The following is a 19,636-nucleotide window of genomic DNA, read 5'->3' as shown; positions in this document are numbered from 1 at the left end:
ACAGTTTGAGCTGCTTATCGGAATTCCATGAGATGTCGGCCTGACTATTTAATTGAATCAACATTTTTTTAGTTTTATGCCTTACCCAAAATATAAAAATGCATATAAACACATTTAGATCATTAACTTTAAGCAGTACAATTGGAATGTGAAGAGACTTTCAACCAGCACAACAACAACTGCTTCTGAAGACAGACACCTACTGCACCTTTAAGTTGGGAAAGCATTTATGGTTGTATCTGTATTAATAATGTAAACAGTACAAATTCTAAGATTTGCTAATTTATTTGAATGATTGCTCACCTTTAGGCGCACACCTGGCAGGAGTAAGGCTTCTTGTTGGTTTGTGTCATCATGTGGCGTCGCAGGTCTTTCGTGTTTTTAGAGGCAAAACTGCAGCTGGTGCATTTATGAGGCCTCAAATATGCATGCAAGGCCATGTGAGTCTAGGATAAAAATATATATGTACACGTTTATAATAATTACACACAGGCAAAGACTTTAATCCAAAGCTACTTCCCCTACACTTACGTTTTGTCAGTCTGTGCGCTTTTTTAAACACAATGTTATATTGAAGTGCCTTCATTTTGTTTTGGAAGTCAAATGCTTTACACCCATTTGAAACAGATTCTGAATCTTTTCTCAGTGTCTGAAACAAATAATTTAAGGATCCTGTCTCTTTAATAGCTACATTCAGAGAGGGTATTATTTTCTGAAATCTGAAAATCATCTTTGAAAGCTCCTTATAGGGATAGTTTACCACATTTTGAAGAAAGCAGGAAACCTGTAAACATTGACCTCCATAGTAGGAAAAACAAATACTGTAAAAGTAAATGGTTACAGGTTTCCAGTAGCCTTTAAAATATAATGTTTAGGGTTTAAAAGAAGAAAGAAACTAAAATGGATGAACTACTTAAGTAAATAATGAGTAATTTTTTTTGGCAGAATTGTTTTTACTTTAAGTGCTCACCGGCCACTTTATTAGGTAAACCTTACTAGTACCAGGTTGGACTCAGAATGCATTTAAAACTGCCCTAATCCTTTATGGCATAGATTCAACAAGGGACTGAAAATATTCCTTAGAGATTTGGGTTCATATTGATATGACAGCATCACGCAGTTGCGGCAGATTTATTGGCTGCCAATCCATGATGTGAATCTCCTGTTCCACAACATCCCAAATGTGCTCTATTGGATTGAGAGCTGGTGACTGTAGAGGCCATTTAAGTACAGTGAACTCATTGTCATGTTCAAGAAACCAGTCTGAGATGATCCACGCTTTATGACATGGTGCTTTATCCTGCTGGAAGTAGCCATCAGAAAATAAGTACACTGTGTTCATAAGGGGATGGACATGGTCAGCAACAATACTCAGGTTGGCTGTGGCATCGACACAATGCTCAATTGATACTAATGAACCCAAAGTGTGCCAGGAAAATATCCCCCACAGCATTAAACCAAAACCACCACCTACAGCCTGAACCAGTGATACAAGGCAGGATGGATCCATGTTTTCATGTTGTTGACGCCAAATTCTGACCCTACCTTTAAAATGTTGCAGCAGAAATTGAGACTTATCAGACGAGGCAATTTTTTCCTGTCTTGTATTGTCCAACTTTGATGAGCCTCTATGAATTGTAGCCTCAGTTTCCTGTGTTTAGCTGACAGGAGTGACACCCCGTGTGGTCTTCTGCTGCTGCTGTAGCCCATGTGCTCAAGGTTTGACGTGTTGTGCATTTAGAGATGCTCTTCTGCATACCTCGGTTGTAACGAGTAGTTATTTGACTTACTTTTGCCATTCTATCAGCTGGAACCAGTCTGGCCATTCTCCTCTGACCTCTGGCATCAACAAGGCATTTGTGCCCAAATAACTGCCGCTCACTTGAGATTTTCTCTTTTTCTGACCATTCTTTGTTAACTTACAGATGGTTATGCATGAAAATCCCATTTGATCAGAAGTTTCCTTTCTATCCGATTCTAATGCTCGGTTTGAACTGCAGCAGATTGTCTTGACCATGTCTTCGTGCCTAAAAACATTGAGTTGCTGCCATGTGATTGTCTGAACTGAAATTTAATGTTAATGAGCAGTTGGACAGGTGTACATAATAAAGTGGCCGGTGAGTGTATATTTATGATGCATTATGTTCTTTAAAACTTCGCAAATCCTTTACAAACAGCCACATTACACATTACAAGAAAAGCAGTATCTGAAAAAAGCAGCATAAAAAATGAAAAGCTCAACCCAACACACCTTGACTTCTGGCTAAGAAGGTGCTGCAAAATCACAGTCGGGGCATTTGAATGTTTTGGGGTCGATGTGCGCCCTCTTGTGGTTCTCCATGTCCGATCGGCCATGGAAAGCCTCCATGCAGATGCGACATGAGAAGCGCTTGGTGTTCAGCTGTTGAGAATGGGGTGATGGAGACAGCGGAGGAGATGCTGGAGCTTCACTGCTGAGCTGCAGACAGAGGATTTAATCAATTTAACTTTCCATTAGGACTATTGGTTATTCTATCTGAATTCTTACAAAACACAGTCTCACCTCCACCTGCTGCAGGTTTCCGTCTGTCAAGCCTGAGCTAACGTAAAACTTCTCTTTATTTTCTTTGAGAGGTGTAGAGATGGACAAGGGCTCAGTACTCACTTCCATCACCTGAGGCTCTGCTGAGGGCTCCTCTAAACTGCTGTCAAACACACACAGACAAACAAACACACACATTTATGACATAAATACCTCACATTGGTGATTAGGAAATATCATAACCTTTCAAATTGTGCAAAATACTATAACATATTTAGCAAATAAAATGTACATTAAATGCATTTTTTTTATTTTATTGTTGCATCTACAGGTCACATGGTGTAAACAAAATCCACTTTTTAAAGATATGGATCTCTTATTAATGGAAAAATAGATTTTACAAGATGCATTTGCACAACTTTTTTAGTTTTTGTGTTCATCTTGATATTCTGAATCCACAAGCCCTCTGTGAAATCACACACACTATAACCTTCCAGATAAAAGCACCTTTGTGTCACTGTGTGATTGTTGGCATTATTTATTGTGAGAAAATGAAAGTCTCATAACACTTCACAATAATATTTAATCAACACAATATCGCAGTTTTACACACATTTGTAATGGAAAAATGGAAAAATAATCATTTGTGAATCTTACTTTTTTTACAAATTTTATTGACCACCTACAAAGCCCTGAACAGCTTAGCTCGCCAGTATTTGGGGCAGCTCCTGGTGTATTATAGCCCCTCACAGCCAATATGCTCAATTAATTCTGGACACTTGATTATTCCCAGAATATCAAAGTCAACTGTAGGCGGTAGATCTTTCTGTCAGCTTAAAACTAGATTAAAGACACATCTCTGTGCATTAGCATACACATCAAACACAAATGCTTTTGAAATCCAAATCCTCTAAAGGATTTTTACTCTGCATTATTTAGGACAACTGGAGCCGGGAACACTTCCCAAAAGACATTATAATTTGAACAGCATCTGCACTTATGTTAGTTTGTTTGACTTTCCTTCCTGCAGCTTCTTCACAATGAACGTGTTCTCCAGTCTCCGGCGCCTAGACTGCAGCTCAGCACGAAAATTTCAACTGGGCCTGGTTTCTTAAGGTTTTTTCTTTTACTTTCGTCAATTGTTGAAGTTTGTTCCTTTTCACTGTTCCTTTTCACTGTCGCCACTGGCTTGCATGGTTCAGGATTTGTGGAGCTGCACTTTGATGGATTTGCTCTTTACTGTTTGGACTTTCAGCAGTGAAAATTAAACCACACTGAACTGAACTAAAACTCTGAAAACTGGACTGACACAGTTTCAATTTACTAGAACTTCTATGTTAAGCTGCTTTGACACAATCTACATTGTAATAGAAGTATAGAATTGAAGATGCACTGAAGTGAATTTACGTATGGCCTAATGTCAGATGTCATTAGTGTCCCACTCTTTGATGGACACCAAATTCAAGGACTTTTAAATCATTCATTATTTTAAGTCGGGCATCTTTGCAATTCAGACCCCAGCATACATAGTGCCACGAAAATCCTTCCTGTACTTAACATTTCACTAACACTTAATGTTCATTAAAATGTTATAATTATGATGTTTTGAATGTGTCATTTTAAAACATGTTGACTGTTTTAAACAACTTTAAAAAACTTTAATACACCTAGTAGAATTCAGTACTGGTAATATTCAAATGTGGTACCTGAAGTATAAATAAATTTCATTATTTGTCATTTGTAAAAGATGAATTTCTTATTTTCTTTCCACTCAGTTTTTTGAAAGCAGTAATTGTTAAAATAACACCATCGACTTTAAATTAGGGTTGGGCGATGTCAACCATTTGGCAAAGTACAATGTCTATTGTGAAACATCGCAATGGATGATGGCATCGTCACCAGTGGTGAATTAATTATTTATGAATAATGAATTAATTCATAACAAATTAATAATGTGTAGCCTACCGTTTCAACTACCTGACCCGCATGGTCTTTGTTTTACCCATAACCAAATCATATATAAATAAAGATAAGTTGCACACAAAATACCACCTGTCAATAACTTTTTCCGCAGGACTCTGGCATGAATAGGCAGAGTGATCTGTGTCGTTATAATGGCATCGACAAACCTGAAAGTGACAGATTGATTGATAGATACAAGACTGAAGAGTCCTTAGTTAGAGACAAGTTTGATTAAAGATTACTAATAATAACTATAATTTAATAACTATAGTGAGACGTGATCCAGCGGTACATCCTTGATAAACTGTCCGACGTGCACTGCTCCCTGGGGTTTTGTGCTCAAAGCACTTGCTGACTGCCTGGAGCTTAGATGTGCGAGTATGCTAGAGTGCATGACAGAGTGTGTGTGTGTGGTCACATGATGTGCGTTTTCAGTGGTGTAGTGTGGATAGAGATCTTTTCAGAAATGCTAGGTGAAATGCCAGTGTGAACGTGGATTGTTTTGTTCTGAAATGCCATTTTAAACTAAGACGTATTAGTGTAAACAGGGCGTGTGTATTTTTCGCAAGCGGGTTGCTGCTGCGACAAGGCAAGGTAGAAGATTGTGATGTCGGCTCAGCATTGTGATGTCTATCGGCCATTGGCAATGGATGATGGCATCGTCTATCTACTATTGATACTTAAAATTCATGCACTTTTCAATTCAATTCAATTTAATTCAACTGTTTATTGTCATGTGCACAGTAAGGTAACACGTCTCCCTGTACAATGAGATTCTTACTTTGCCGTCCACAGTGAAGTCATACACACAACATACACATCATACACAACATACACATAAATACACATATATACACAGAAGTGACCAAAGATTAAATGTAAAATATAAGTATATAAATATCTATGAAAGTAAACAATATGTAAACCTGATTTGAGTAATGAAAAAGATGTAAACAGTGTACAGTGTTTTTTGTTTTGTTTTTTATTGTGCTTATTATGCAAAAAGTGCCTAGCGCAATTGGATTATGTGCAAAAAAAGAATAAAGAATAAAATGCAAAATGCATAAAATAAAGTGCAAAATGGGATGGAGTATGTAGTGTTGTACTGAGCAGAAAAAGAGACTGTTATGTGCGTTGGTTATCTGTTTAGAAGTCTGATGGCTGAGGACCTATAGGACCTTTTAAGGACCTATGTTTGTTTGCAAGTACATTCCAGGCTTTGTATTCATATGTCTGAAATTCAAGTACTTTCAAGAAGAATGGGAACCCTGCAGTTTATATTTCAATAGAATTATGACTTATTCCAATACAAAATACCAATGTGCCACACAATACCTGTAGTTCTCTGTCGTTTTTCGTGTACAGCAGCAGATCTAAAGCATTTTAAGGTGAGAGGTCTGAGTTCTGGGCTATTAGAGAAGGTAAACATTTATTTAAATGAGCAATCTGAATATTATTATCACAATGTGAATGGTGTAATATGTGTAGATGAATTTTTAAAAATACACACATATTTTAGATATAATCACTGATCTACTGATAACTTTTCTACTGACCTTGCTCGTAAATGATGGTAGTGTTGCTCAGTGCATCTTGGGATACAGATGTGTTCCCTGTGGACTCCATGGTTTAGAGAGTAAGAGGGTCCACTGTTACCTTTAGGTTTAAAAACAAATCAATATCAAATAATCGATGGTTTGCTGTTTATTAAATGATTTTGGATGCAATGATTAGTGGTTCTTTGGCTCCATAAAGTGCATTTAAAATCCTTTAATACATGGCAAGTCATTGTTTATATCACTAATTACATGGTCATTTGCCAGGTTATTTATTCATTCATTCATTCATTTTCTTTTTGGCTTTGTCCCTTTATTAAAAAAGGTTGCCACAGCGGAATCAACCGCCAACTTATCCAGCATATGTTTTACGCAGCAGATGCCCTTCCAGCCACAACCCATCACTGGGAAACCCATACACACTCATTTACACACACACATACACAATGGACAATTTAGCCTACCCAATTTACCTGTACCGCATGTCTTTGGACTGTGGGGGAAACCGGAGCACCCGTAAGAAACCCATGCAAACGCAGGGAGAACATGCAAACTCCACACAGAAACGCCAACTGACCCAGCCGAGGCTCGAACCAGCGACCTTCTTGCTGTGAGGCGACAGCACTACCTACTGCGCCACTGCGTCGCCTCATTTGCCAGGTTATATTTTTGTCTTTGCAGTTTGATATTTGACTAAACTCTTTTGTGTGTATATGAGATGGCAAATCTAATAACAGATAATAACATGTCAGCTTTCTCTCTACAAATATTTGAGAATTCTGTTAAGGTGGTTGACCCCAACAACTCCCTGGTGAAGCACATGATGATGTTCTCATGGTAAGAAGAGAAATGTGTCTCAGCTAAAAAGCTCCAGCAACTCTCATTGAGTTACTATAGTTACTACTAATGTTTGAGGGTGGCAAAAACATTTAGAACTGTGACCAAAACTGACCTACAGGTAACTGTGCATTCAGCATATCAGACTTATATATACTAATATATAATAAGCATAATATATACTGTATCTTCCTGAAAATAAGTAGCATTTTTTTCCCTTTTTTATCTAAAAACAAAATAGTGACATACATTTAAAAGTGATTTACATAATGCATTTCACATCAAGTAAGCAAAACATTCATACATTAGTTTAGACTTTCGGGAAAATATACTAGAATTTTTCTGCCCGTTACATACTAGATGCACATCCATGTACTCACAAAGGTCCCTTGAAATTCATGGTTTTCATGCTGTAACCTCAGCTCCTCAATCTGCTCCAGGGTGAAAACAGGTGTCTGCTGTCGCCGGATCGGCTCATCTGGATGTGTTCCACTCCACTCTTTAAAAGTCTCAGGGTGGCGACACTGCACATGTAGCCGCAGGTTCTTCCTGTGTCACATCGTGAAGTGGCACATTTTACAGGAGAAGGGCGTTTCTGGGTAAAGATGAACAGACATGATCAGAAAACATTCCACCAATTTAACTGAGGAATAATTGATGACAGGCATTAAATTGTTAGAAAAATACTGCAACTTTAATAGATCAGAGTCATTTATCCCACTTGTACTACAGTTAGCACACCTAGAGACATTGTTTTATTTAAACTACTGCTGTGTGTGGGACCAGATTCTTAGCTAGATCAGAAAAAGCCTATAGTTTTACTGTGATTTGATTTTTGCCATTTGTGGTCTATGAAACAATTGAAACCATTCAGTATAATGCCTGCCTGGAGCTACTTTAGCTGTTTGCTTCCATGAAAATAAATTGCAGACCTCAAAATGTTGATCAGAATCAAATACTGAACAGCCCTGTTTCATTAATTGTAAGGCAAGGCAAGTTTATTTATATAGCACATTTCATACACAGTGGCAAATTAAAGTGCTTTACATAAACAAGAATAAAAGAAACAAGTATAAGAAAAATGAAGACAAATAATAAAAATGATTTTAAAAAACATAAAAACAGGCAAAATGTGATATAAAAGAATGAAAAAGAAGAGAAAAACATAAAAGTGCGATTTGTTGGACGTAGCTCAGTGCTCATTCAGTAAAGGCACAGCAGAACAGATGTGTTTTCAGTCTTGATTTGAATGTGCCTACTGTTGGAGCACATCTGATCATTTCTGGAAGCTGATTCCAGCAGCGAGAGGCATAGTGGCTGAAAGCTGATTCACCCCGCTTTGACTGAACTCTTGGAATTTCTAGTTTATATGATCCTAAAGATCTGAGTGATCTGTTAGGTTTGTATTCAGTGAGCATATTTGTAATGTATTGAGGTCCTAGGCCATTTAAAGTCTATTCTGAATGTAACTGGGAGCCGGTGTAAACACCTGAGGACAGGTGTGATGTGCTCCGATTTTCTGGTTCTGGTCAGAATCCTGGCCGCAGCGTTCTGGATGAGCTGTAACTGTCCGACTGTCTTTTTAGGAAGACCAATGAGGAGTCCATTACGGTAATCCACCCTGCTGCTGATAAAAGCATGAACAAGTTTCTCTAAGTCTTCACTGGAAACAAAGCATCTGACTCTTGCAATGTTTTTGAGATGATAGTATACTGATTTACTGACTGCTTTGACATGACTATTGAAACTCAGATCTGACTCCAGAGTCACACCAATATTCTTGACCTTATTTTTTTGTTGTTTGACCTTTAGTGCCAAGGTACACATTCACCTTGAGAAACTCATCTCTATTCCCAAATGCAATGACTTCAGTTTTCTCTTTGTTTAACTGAAGTAAATTTTGGCACATCCAACTATTAATTTCATCAATGCACTGGTAGAGGGTGTCAATGGGGCTGTAGTCATTAGGCAGTAAGGCTAGGTAGATCTGAGTGTCATCAGCATAGCTGTGGTAGATTTTTTATTTTTTTTTCATTATTTGGCTCAGAGGGAGCATGTAAAGGCTGAACAGGAGAGGTGCCAGAATCGAGCCTTGTGGGACTCCACATGTCATGGGTGTCCACTTCGACCTATGGTCACCTATACTGACATGGTAACCTCTATCTTCAAGGTAAGATCTAAACCATTTGAGGACCGTGCCAGACAGCCCAAACCAGTTTTCCAGCCAATCCAGAAGTATGCTGTGATCTATTGCCTGAATCTGTATTTAGGCGTATATCATTGATTAGCTTTATAAGAGCGCTCTCCGTACAGTGATGTGCTCTGAAACCAGACTGAAAATTGTCTAAACACCTCTTGAAGCTAAAGAACTTGTTAACCTGGTTAAAAACAACTTTTTCAATGATTTTGCCAATGAAAGGGAGATTTAAGATTGGCCTGTAATTGCCCAATAAGGTGTTATCCAGGTTGCTCTTCTTCAAGAGTTGTTTAACAACTGCAGTTTTAAGTGAGTTTGGAAAAATCCCTGAGAGAAGTTGTAATGAAAAATTGCAAACTCGATTGAGCAAATCATACATTCTCATGCATATCATGTCAGGGAGGCATGGTCTGATCTTTAGTAAATCTCTGCCAAAAGCCAGAGGGCGCTCTCACAGAAGCCCCATGATGAAATGCCCATGAAGAAACCCAGGAAATACCACTAACCCTTGTTGAATAAAAAGAATATTGTACTATTTTCATTGGTTTATTATGTCTAATAAACACAAGACTATGAAATACTCTTCCAGAAAGATTTATTTTAAACAATCGACTGTTATGAAGTGAGACTGGAGTAACAACATTCTGTGTGGTGATGTCACTGGCACATGAACATTTCCAAGCTGTTGTCAAACTATTTCATAACTGTAGCACTTTGTTGCTGTTAAAAAGCAATTCAATCATATATTAACGTTAAACCGGCTGCTATAACATTATTTATCAATATCTGGACTTTATTGGATTCTCTGAAGCTACAGAAATTAAACATGTACAACATGAAATAGGTTAGGACCTTGAATAGGTTGTTTACATACCTTTAAATCAGTGTTGCTCAACCATGTTCCTGGAGGACCACTAACACTGCATGTTTTGGACGTCTCCTTTGTCACATCCATTACAGGTCTTTCAGTCTCTGCTAATGAGCTGAAGTGGCACAAACAGCTGTCATTATCACAGAATGATTATCTCTGTCATTTGAGTTTTGCATAGCTTATCAGTGTACAATGACTCTGTGTAGTGTGTAGTAAACGCTACTGCATCTGAACACATGTGCTGGATGTTTACTAGAACCGGCTTTACTGACAAAATGTGCATGAAAATTGTCTGCTATTAATCGCCCAGCCCTTCATGAAGTATAAACATTCCTGATAATTACAACACTAACCAGTGTGTTTAATGGTGATGTGGGACACCAGGAAGTCTTCTTTGTTCATTGAATGCTTGCACTCTTCACTTCTTTGTTGGTGTGGGACAGCTGATGATTGAGCAGGTGCTTCTTGTTATTACAGGTGTAATCGCAGAACTCACACTTGACTTTTCTCCCCATAGACTTCCATTTATACACACGCGAATGCGTCAGACCGAAAACGCAGGGTCATGTGTTAAGTTTCTCAGTTCGCTGTGGTGCACAGTTCAAACTTGGTGAACTCTGACCTGCGAAATCGCATCACTTGACTACGTGAGACTAGTCGAGGATCAAAACATGACATCCCTGGACAGAAATTTAAAACATGGAGCAATCGCTCCATAGAACATGGAAACTCAGGCACTTTGGAAACCTGTGAAAGGTGGACACAAGACTGTTGTCACATAAAAAACTGCCCTCATGAGACTGGTCAGAGTTAGTAAAATATAATGTCAATAAAATAATTTTTTTAATATTATTTCTGCATCTTGAATCTTACCACATCTATCTTTCGGCTCCTAAAAAGAAGAAACAAGAACACCGTAATCAGGTGTGAATTTTACGAATATATACATATACACACAGTTGAAGTCAGAATTATTAGTCCCCCTGTTTTTTTTTCCCCAATTTCTGTTTAACAGAGAGAAGATTTTTTTTCAACACATTTCTAAACATAATAGTTTTAATAACTCATTTCTAATAACTGATTTTTTTCATCTTTGCCATGATGACAGTCAATAATATTTGACTAGATATTTTTCAAGACACTTAAAATGATCTTTAAAAAATTAAAAAAATTTTATTCTAGCTGAAATAAAAGAAATAAGACTTTCTCGAGAAGAAAAACTATTATCAGACATACTGTGAAAACTTCCTTGCTCTGTTAAACATCATTTGGAAAATATATATAAAAAAGGAAAAAAAATTCTAAATGGGACTATTAATTCTGAACTCAACTGTATATGTGTGTATGTGTGTGTATATATATAATGTCTCTACCGTAATCTATGCAAAAGTTATTGTATTCCAACTGATGAGAGGTGCTGTACAAGCCACAGTGACCGATCATTGTTTTCATGTTTCACTATTCTTTTGTTTGATCAAACATAATTCACTGTGTTTGGACCACGTCAGACATATAAAAGGATTACTTATGCACATCACCTTAAAAACAGAGGAGAAATGGCCCTGAAGCACACAGCATAAGGTAAGAGATGACAGCTGTCTGTGCTATCTGGGGCTGCTTAGTGATCATAAATGTATTGTTTTCATTTCTGCACCATGGAAACACAGCGATTCATTCGGCAACTGTTTGATATGTGAATATAATTCAGTAAAAAGAATGCTAAAACCGTATGAGCACTGGCAAGAGCTTTCATTTGAGATGTAACTTGTACATGTGTCATATGAATAAAAATATGAAAACGAACCAATGTAAAACACCCAGCTAAGGTATCCAAAATACTGTGTATTTAAGTGTAAATAACTTTTGTACAGTAGAATAAAAACAAAATTATGCATATGTGCATAAAATATAGATTCTACACTTTCAAACGAAACCACCTACGGGGGTCTGGTGCAATGCTAGCCCTTTAAATCGTAAAGCGAAAGTCGATGACTGGGTCCGTTAAAGCTATGATTGATCTTCTGTCTTTTAGCTTGCTTTAGTAAAAGGGTTAAAGGGATCTTGTGTGAGGTCATTGATGATGAACTCATTTTTGCACTTGGTTTAAGATAAATGTTTTTGCTTCATTTTGTTTGGTGTTACTTGAAATTGTACTGATTGTTGGATTTTTTTTTATAATAAAATACTTTTAAAATCTCAAAATCTCTCTGGCTGTTTCTCAATATGCATTCTTCAGTGGTCTTGCGTCCTCGTGTTTTTGTGTAACGTCATCATCAGCTGCCAAAGTTCAGTTCCAATACTCAAGACTGCAAGAACAGAGGACGCGTGAAACTTCCCAGATGTGTTCTTGATATCGAGGACACACCGATGCAGACTTGAGCACCGATCTCACTCTGGAAGTCCCAGAAGTCATTGCGACTGGAGGTGGGAAGCGCAGCATTGTATACAGATTTATTATTAAAGTTCATAGATATCACTTATTTACCTCAGGAGTTTCCCTTAAATGAAACGGTGAATATAAACATTAGGATGGACATCTTAATAAAGGAATAAACAAATTAAGGGTGTTTGTTTGCTGAAATTCATATTAAAATCAGTTTCATTTATATTGTGCAACGTGTATTTATAATGTTTTTATGCATAGTACAGATTTTGAAAAAGGGAAAAACAATAAATCGTTGTATGAGTGCTGTAATGTTTTAAAAAAATTTCATGTGGTCATGTGGCCATCAGGAAGAATGCAGCATCTCATTTCTCACAGGACGTGTTGTCTGTTCTCACTGTCTCCCAAGTTTGTTCTTCTGAGGACACCTGGCAAGACCGGTCTCCACAAGAACGCAAGTTTGTTCTCTGCGTTCTTGGAATTAAGAAACAGCCTCTGTCTCGATCCTCTCTATTTCACAGGTTCAACCCCTTTTTGATTGCTATTGGCTGTAGTATCGGTCAATCCTCATTATCTTGGGTGATGTGGCGGGTTCTGCAGCCAATCTGAGTGGTCGCCAGGTTTTTAAAAGGATGACAATTGAGACGCCGTACAGAGGCATTTGCGTTCCTGCCTTGTTGTTTGTTTTAATCTGCCTCTTGTTATTTCTTTTGTTTTTGGTATGAGTTGACAAAGATGACATTGCCATCTTGCCTACTTCCATTATTTTTATTCTTCATCTGTGATCGTTTGTTGATAAACTTTGCAGTTGCCCCAAAGGATTTGGAGAGGAAATGTCACGCGACTAACATTCTTACAACACCTAGCGAACCTGGGCTGTTTCTCAATATGCGTTCTTGTCTATACTTGCGTTCTTGTGTCCTTGTGAAACGTCATCAACCGTCACCAAAGTACTGTTCCAATTCAAAGCTCACATCTTGCCAAATACAGATAAAATTCCCGGATGTGTACTTGCTCTGCGTTTTTCACCAAAGATGCTTCGAGAGGTGACTTGTGCAACTTGGGAAGCTCAGAGAATGCATTGCAGCTAAACCAGCAAACGCTAATGGCAGAGGGGAAAACCCACACGGTTTTAAAAATACTCCTTTACTGTGTCACAAAATAAAGCGTTAAAAGTTTTTTCAGGCAGAATGTAGTTGTTTAAACTCGAATCGTCAGTTTATTCACAAAGATAGAGCGTTTTTGACGATGTGCCTCAGGTTATGCGAACTCCAACTCCCAGCCTGCCAGCGGGAGCTCCTTCATCACCTCCCCCACCGAGAACAGCTTTACTTCGGCCAGTCCATCTCGGATGTACCGCTGGATCTCATCACTCCATTGTAGTTAAAACATGATTTTTAATTCATCTTGTGAATATCTAGCGGACATTTTTTGGTCTTTAAATCTATCATTTGTTCTCAGGTGTATTATTTTGGCAGTATTATTTTGTTACCTTTTATAATTGTTTTTATTTAGGTTACCATGTTGTATGTTGTTTATCTTTGTTAGGCTAATTGTTTGACATTATCTTTATTTGTTATTGTGTATACACTTGTATAATTACCATTGCCGTTTATTAAATCTGATAATCAAAGAAACGTGTCTGTATATAATAACTCATTTTACTTCACATTTATATGAATATATGTATACATAATGTAGATTTATAATGTTAATATAATATTAATTAAAGGGTCGTGCTTGATATAGTTAAATCATTTTATTGTTAATGTACAGTGAAACTGATGAATCCATGGTGAGTGAGGTAAGAGACGTTATAAAGTACACTGCAGTTCCATTTGAAGAAGTACCCGACTTGTGTCCTTGCGTCCTCAGGAGTTCGTTCTTTCAAGTCTGAACTTGGCAAGTCTGAACTTCCAAGGACGCAAGTGCAATTTTTGCGTACTTGAAATTGAGAAATAGCCCAGGTTTAGGAGTGAGCGCTGTCTTTGTATTTTTCTGTTTGGTTGGGTTAGAGTAGGTAAGTTAGGCCAGGCACACGCTGAAGACTGGTTTTTCGATTATTTTGTTTTCAGTTAGGTAAAAAGGTTAAGCGGAGTTAGTTTGTTTTTGTTATTTTCTTTTCTTTCACCGACACTTTTGTCCTCTTCCCCTGCAGGGTTTATTGTTTTTGGATTATTCTTGTTCATATAAACTGTGTATAATTAACCTTTTGTAGTATTTGTTGTTATCTATATTCTTCTTCTTTATTATTACTAATTTCTGTTTAACTTTGATTTTGTATAATAAATTATTATTTTTTGGCAGTATTTTGGATGATGCATGGTTTTCATTTTCTCCCGCATTACACAGAATGGTCTATGGTACAATATAAATGTTACATACTTCAGTCTCTAGATTAACATCAAGAAGTCATAACAAGTAGTAAAACAATACTTACTTGCGATTCATGTATTTTTTGTACTTCTTTTGAAGGAAGCGTTTGGAAGGTCGTCCTCATTTTTTTGGGCAGGAACTCAAGATCATCGAGGCTGGTGTTTAATGAAGTATCTCTGTTCTCAGAATCTGACTGGCTGACTCCTTTTTCCACTACTGTCCCATTGGAAAACGAAAAAGATCTGTTCTCCAATCCAAAGGAACTTGCTTCTTCAGGAGCTCGAGGATCCTCTGTATTGTTGGTTTCAGATGGTGCTGCTGGTGACTCTGTTTATAAAATTTAGGGTTATCCCACTCATATCAAAGTTGCTATTTAAACATTTTCACACTTAAATAATGCTTGACCATGTTAGTAGGTTTGGCATGCTGTCCCGAAAGAGAACCCAGAGCTCAGAGATAGATGAGCCCGGGGCTGCCGTCTGGTCAATGACCATTTAGAGGGATATGAGATCAGGTAGTTCTCGAGAGCTCCCCCCGATTCATTTGGCCTATTCCTTGATTAATAAAGACAGCTCTGAAGGAATTGACCGCCAACGACACCAGTGCATACTTAATTAGAGAAGCTTGGTATTAAGTGCCTTTGACTGTTACTATTATTTAATTCAATTGCGTAACATGTCTTTGACTGTGGGAGGAAACCGGAGTACCTGGAGGAAACCCACGCAAACACAGGGAGAACATGTAAACTCCGCACAGAAATGCCGACTGGCCCAGCCAGGACTTGAACCATGCTGTCAGGTAGCAGTGTCAGCCACTGAGCCACCGTGTAGCCCGATCTTAGAGTTGTGGAAGTGGGAGAAGGGATTGAATGGATGGGGGGAGGTCTTCCAAAGCGAAGATAGGGAGAAAAGTTAGGCTGGATATTTATGTTAAATTTTGAATAATCCGATTAGCAAGATAATGATTACTGATAGGGACCAGCTGTCAATCATATCACACTCCTCTTGAAATTAGTTTGTGAAACTTCACTTATTATACCTCTGTGACCCAAAAAGCTAGATTAACCCTAACCTGAATCTGGAAGAAATTTGCGATGAGGTCCCACTATCCTGCGAGGATGTTTCCGTGAGGTAGATGCGTTAGATGATGAAGAGCAGGAGGGAGGAGGAGTGAAGTGCCTGACAGCCAGTCTGGACCTGGACTCCTCATCAGCTGGTTTATAATCACTGTCACCTGTGTGTACAATTAAAATACATTCAAATATAGGAAATGATGAAATATATTGAATGCAATCTGCACTCCACTGACCTTGATCATCAAGAGCGCCTGCATCAACAACGTCATCTTCTTCCTCTTCAGGCTGCTCCTCCTTCTTGACCTCAACCACTGCTCCAGCCTTGCTTTCAGATTTTTTTTGGCCTTGACCGTCAGCATGCGAGACAGCACCTCCAGAACGAGAACCTAAAAAAAAAAAAGCCTGTAGGCATCAATGCTGATGGAAATTTAAAGTTAGCATAAACCAGTTGTGCCTTTTATTTAGAATTTGTAACTATTTAGTGCTGATTTGGTGTATTCGTAAGTGAGATGGCTTCTGAAAAATAAACATAAGGCGGAATTTGTTTTAATCTATTGGGAACTGATTGGACGTCACTACAACAGACGAATTTGGATCTAAAAAGCCTCTACAAAGTGCCCAAAAGTATTTTCGCAAGCCCTAGATATAGACTCAAGAAGAACTGTGTGCTTTAAAACGGGGAAAACAATGGAGCTGATATTAATAAAAAAAATGTCAAACATTTTATGAATGTGTATTTCAGTTTAATAAGCAGCAATACCACTGAACACCACTGTACCACTGAACAAATACAGTGTTCTTTCAACAACAGCGTGTGTGGAACTTACATTTTAACTTCTAGCTTTATATATTTTCATTTAACACACTGAAGAATTCAATCAAGAATACAAATTAGAACTTGTGAATCAGAATCAAATCAAATTGTAACACAAAACTGAAAGCCAAAGTAGCCATACCCAACCAAAGCATCATTCTTGTGCAGCATTACACTCCAACTTTGTACCATTGAAGAAGATATGATCTCCAGGTGGCACGGTAGCTCAGTGGTTAGCACTGTCGCCTCACAGCAAGAGGTTGGCTGGTTCGAGTTCCGGCTGGGCCAGTTTACATTTCTGTGTGGAGTTAGTATGTTCCCCTTATTGTAGGCATAGGTTTCCTCCCTAAGACATGATAAAGGTTGAAGACAAACTTTATAGTGGCTTGAAAAAGCCTGTTAGAAGTAGATTATTTAGTTTGAAAAAGTGTCAAGATGACAAAAAGAATGTTGAAGATCCTTGCAGTCAACAATGTAACCATTTAAAGACAGTCCAGCATGAGTTGTTAGCAAGATTCTAATAATGTTACTAGTATGTTTCTAGCATGAATTAGCATGTTGTTAGCATGATTCTAGCATGAATTAGCATGTTGTTTCTGTCTTTCAATAAGTCTCAAACAAGGATCAGTGTTTTCTCATCATCCTTTTTATCGTTGCTTTATTAATTTGATTATTTGAATCAGTTTTTACCTGTGAAATGATTTTGACTACTGAATAAAGTGAACACATTGCTTAATATAAGAATGTTCAGGTCATCAGGTCACCGACTTTTTATAATTCTATTTTCAGGAGCCACCAAACCAGGGCATGGATCATGGAGACCTCGAGTGGAACTGAAGGATTTGATGATAGTAAACAACTGTTTTCCTGTTTGTGTTGATATTATAATTGTGTTAATACTGTCTAAAGTGATTTTGATATTATTATTATGTGTCAATTCTGTCTAAAGTGATTTTGAAATTATTATATTATGTGTTAATAATGTTTAAAGTGATTTCCTTTTTATTCAAGACAGACTTTGTGTAGTGAGAAGCAGTGGTGTAAAGTAACACTACAAATACTTAAACTGCTGTAATTGAGGAGCTTTTTTCAGAAATTGTAATTTACTAAGTAGTTTTAAAAATGTGTGTTGCCTTGAGTACATTTTCAGTGCTGTATCGGTGCTTTTACTCCACTACTTCAACTAGTCACTACTTTATTTTGTCTTGTCTATGGGAATATGAAAAATCAGTCTTGTGATTCCTGTCCAGTTAAATCGCACACAGAAAGTAAATCGCAACATAAAGATCTACCTCAAGACTTGGGCGATTTATAATTGCAGCAAACTGTTTGCAAGCATTAAAATTGTCCAAAATCTTTAATCAAATCAATGACCCAGAGACTGTTTAGATGCATGTCACTGATGAGAAGATCATGGGTGTTTACTGTATGATGACCGAAATGGCCTTAAACATCCAGCAGGCACAAGACCTCAACACGACATCAGACTGACGTTGTCTTCCAATGTCAAGGAGACGCTGCATTTTGTTTGGAAATGAAAATCGGATGTCCAACCTAAAATCAACGTCTAAAGATGTTACAGCTTGAGGTTGTGTGGACGTTACCACAATGACAGCTATCAGATGTTGGATTTTGGTCAGTATTTGACATCAACGTGATGTTGGTTTAAGATATTGGCTTGATGCTTTTATAACATAACCTAAAATCAACCAAATATCAACGTCACTTGACATCATTATTGTACATCAAAATGTCTTTAGACGCTGACTGGACATTGAATTAGGGTTGCCAATGCATCAGCTTTTTACAGCGTAATACTTACTACTCTGGAGTACTTTAGAAAGGGCTTCTTTTTACTCATACTTTAAGTAATAAATACAACAGATAATTTTACTCTACTTGCACTACATTTATAGGCAAGTAATGGTACTTTTACTTAAGTATGATCTTTCTGTACTCTTTCCACCACTGATCATATGCAGCAGACAACAGCTTTGTAAAACCAGAATTGTACAATATTATAGCACGACAGCTGCAAGAAAATCAGTGTTAGATTCAGATAAAGAGGCTTTGATTTATTTGGTTTGCATTTAAAGTTCCTGTCTGTAGCCATGTTTAAAGAAAGACATCTGTAAAACTGAAGAAGCTAAAGATATAACTGCAAATGATCAAAACCTTCTTTATAAGCATTTTAGCTACAGCTAGGAACTGTTTCATAGCAATATGACGTCAATCCTCCAGCCTACCGTTATATACAGACTGTCATTAAAGCAGCATCCACAGAGACATGTCCATTATTCTTCTTAAATACTGTATTCTCTATACATATTTATTTTACCTTTACAAGGCTAAAAATTGTAGGAACACAAAGATAAATTTCTTTCACTATTTACAAAGGCTATAAATAAAACTTACAAAAAATTATAAATGACTAATGATTCTGGAAGAAGTCTCTGTTACTTCTCAGGGCAGTTTGTGATGTTAATTTGGAGCTGAGATAAGTTTCTGATATTCCGTCTGTGTGTGTGTGTGTTGATAATAAATAATGTGTGTGTCGTGTTTCTACTCAACAGTAAACACTAAACGTCATGCTGGATGCCCTGCTGCTGGTTGCAGTTGTTGGATGCCATGACAGTCTTAGCATGTAGCATGTTCACACAAAATCAGTACAGTTCGCAGTTAAAACAATTTTTTACCTTTTTTGTAACTCTATAAAACCTAATGTCAACAAAATCTTCAATCTACAAGAATATTAATCATTATTCCAACCTGGTAGCATTCACATCGGTCCAGTGGTTTCTTCGGCTAGAGTGGGTTATTTTGGTGAATGAATCTGTGGTTGAAATGAATTGTGAGAGTCGATTCATTGACCTGTTCATAAATGCAACCGTTGCTTTGTTACTGAATAAATGTCTTATTCACTTAAAACAGGGCTTTACTGCCACCTACTGGCGGGCTCAGTTAATGCATGGAAAACATAATTTTGACTATAGTTGTATATTTTTCTTTATACTTTATTTTAACATTATTCATGTAAAAAAAGA

The 19,636-nt window shown here is 37.4% G+C and overlaps 1 protein-coding gene across 2 annotated transcripts; it reads right to left on the bottom strand.

Moving 5' to 3' along the window:
* Positions 1-208: 208 nt before the first annotated feature.
* On the bottom strand, positions 209-19,445 carry LOC137496318 (zinc finger protein 335-like). Of its 2 annotated transcripts, XM_073910389.1 has the most exons (6): positions 19,362-19,445; positions 16,735-16,938; positions 16,012-16,164; positions 15,775-15,936; positions 14,768-15,030; positions 209-446 (listed from the first exon to the last, which is right to left on the bottom strand). In XM_073910389.1, exons 2-6 carry the CDS (start codon positions 16,748-16,750, stop codon positions 306-308), a joined length of 735 nt encoding a protein of 244 aa, XP_073766490.1. In that variant the 5' UTR covers positions 16,751-16,938; positions 19,362-19,445; the 3' UTR covers positions 209-305. The 2 variants fall into 2 exon arrangements, with proteins under 2 accessions (XP_073766490.1, XP_073766491.1); XM_073910390.1 differs by lacking the exon at positions 16,735-16,938.
* Between the last annotated feature and the right edge of the window lie 191 nt (positions 19,446-19,636).

This window comes from Danio rerio, chromosome 8 (genome assembly GCF_049306965.1).
Source record: "Danio rerio strain Tuebingen ecotype United States chromosome 8, GRCz12tu, whole genome shotgun sequence".
Lineage (NCBI taxonomy): Eukaryota > Metazoa > Chordata > Actinopteri > Cypriniformes > Danionidae > Danio > Danio rerio.
Note: the sequence above shows the minus strand (reverse complement) of the source record. Positions and strands in the feature narration are given on the sequence as shown.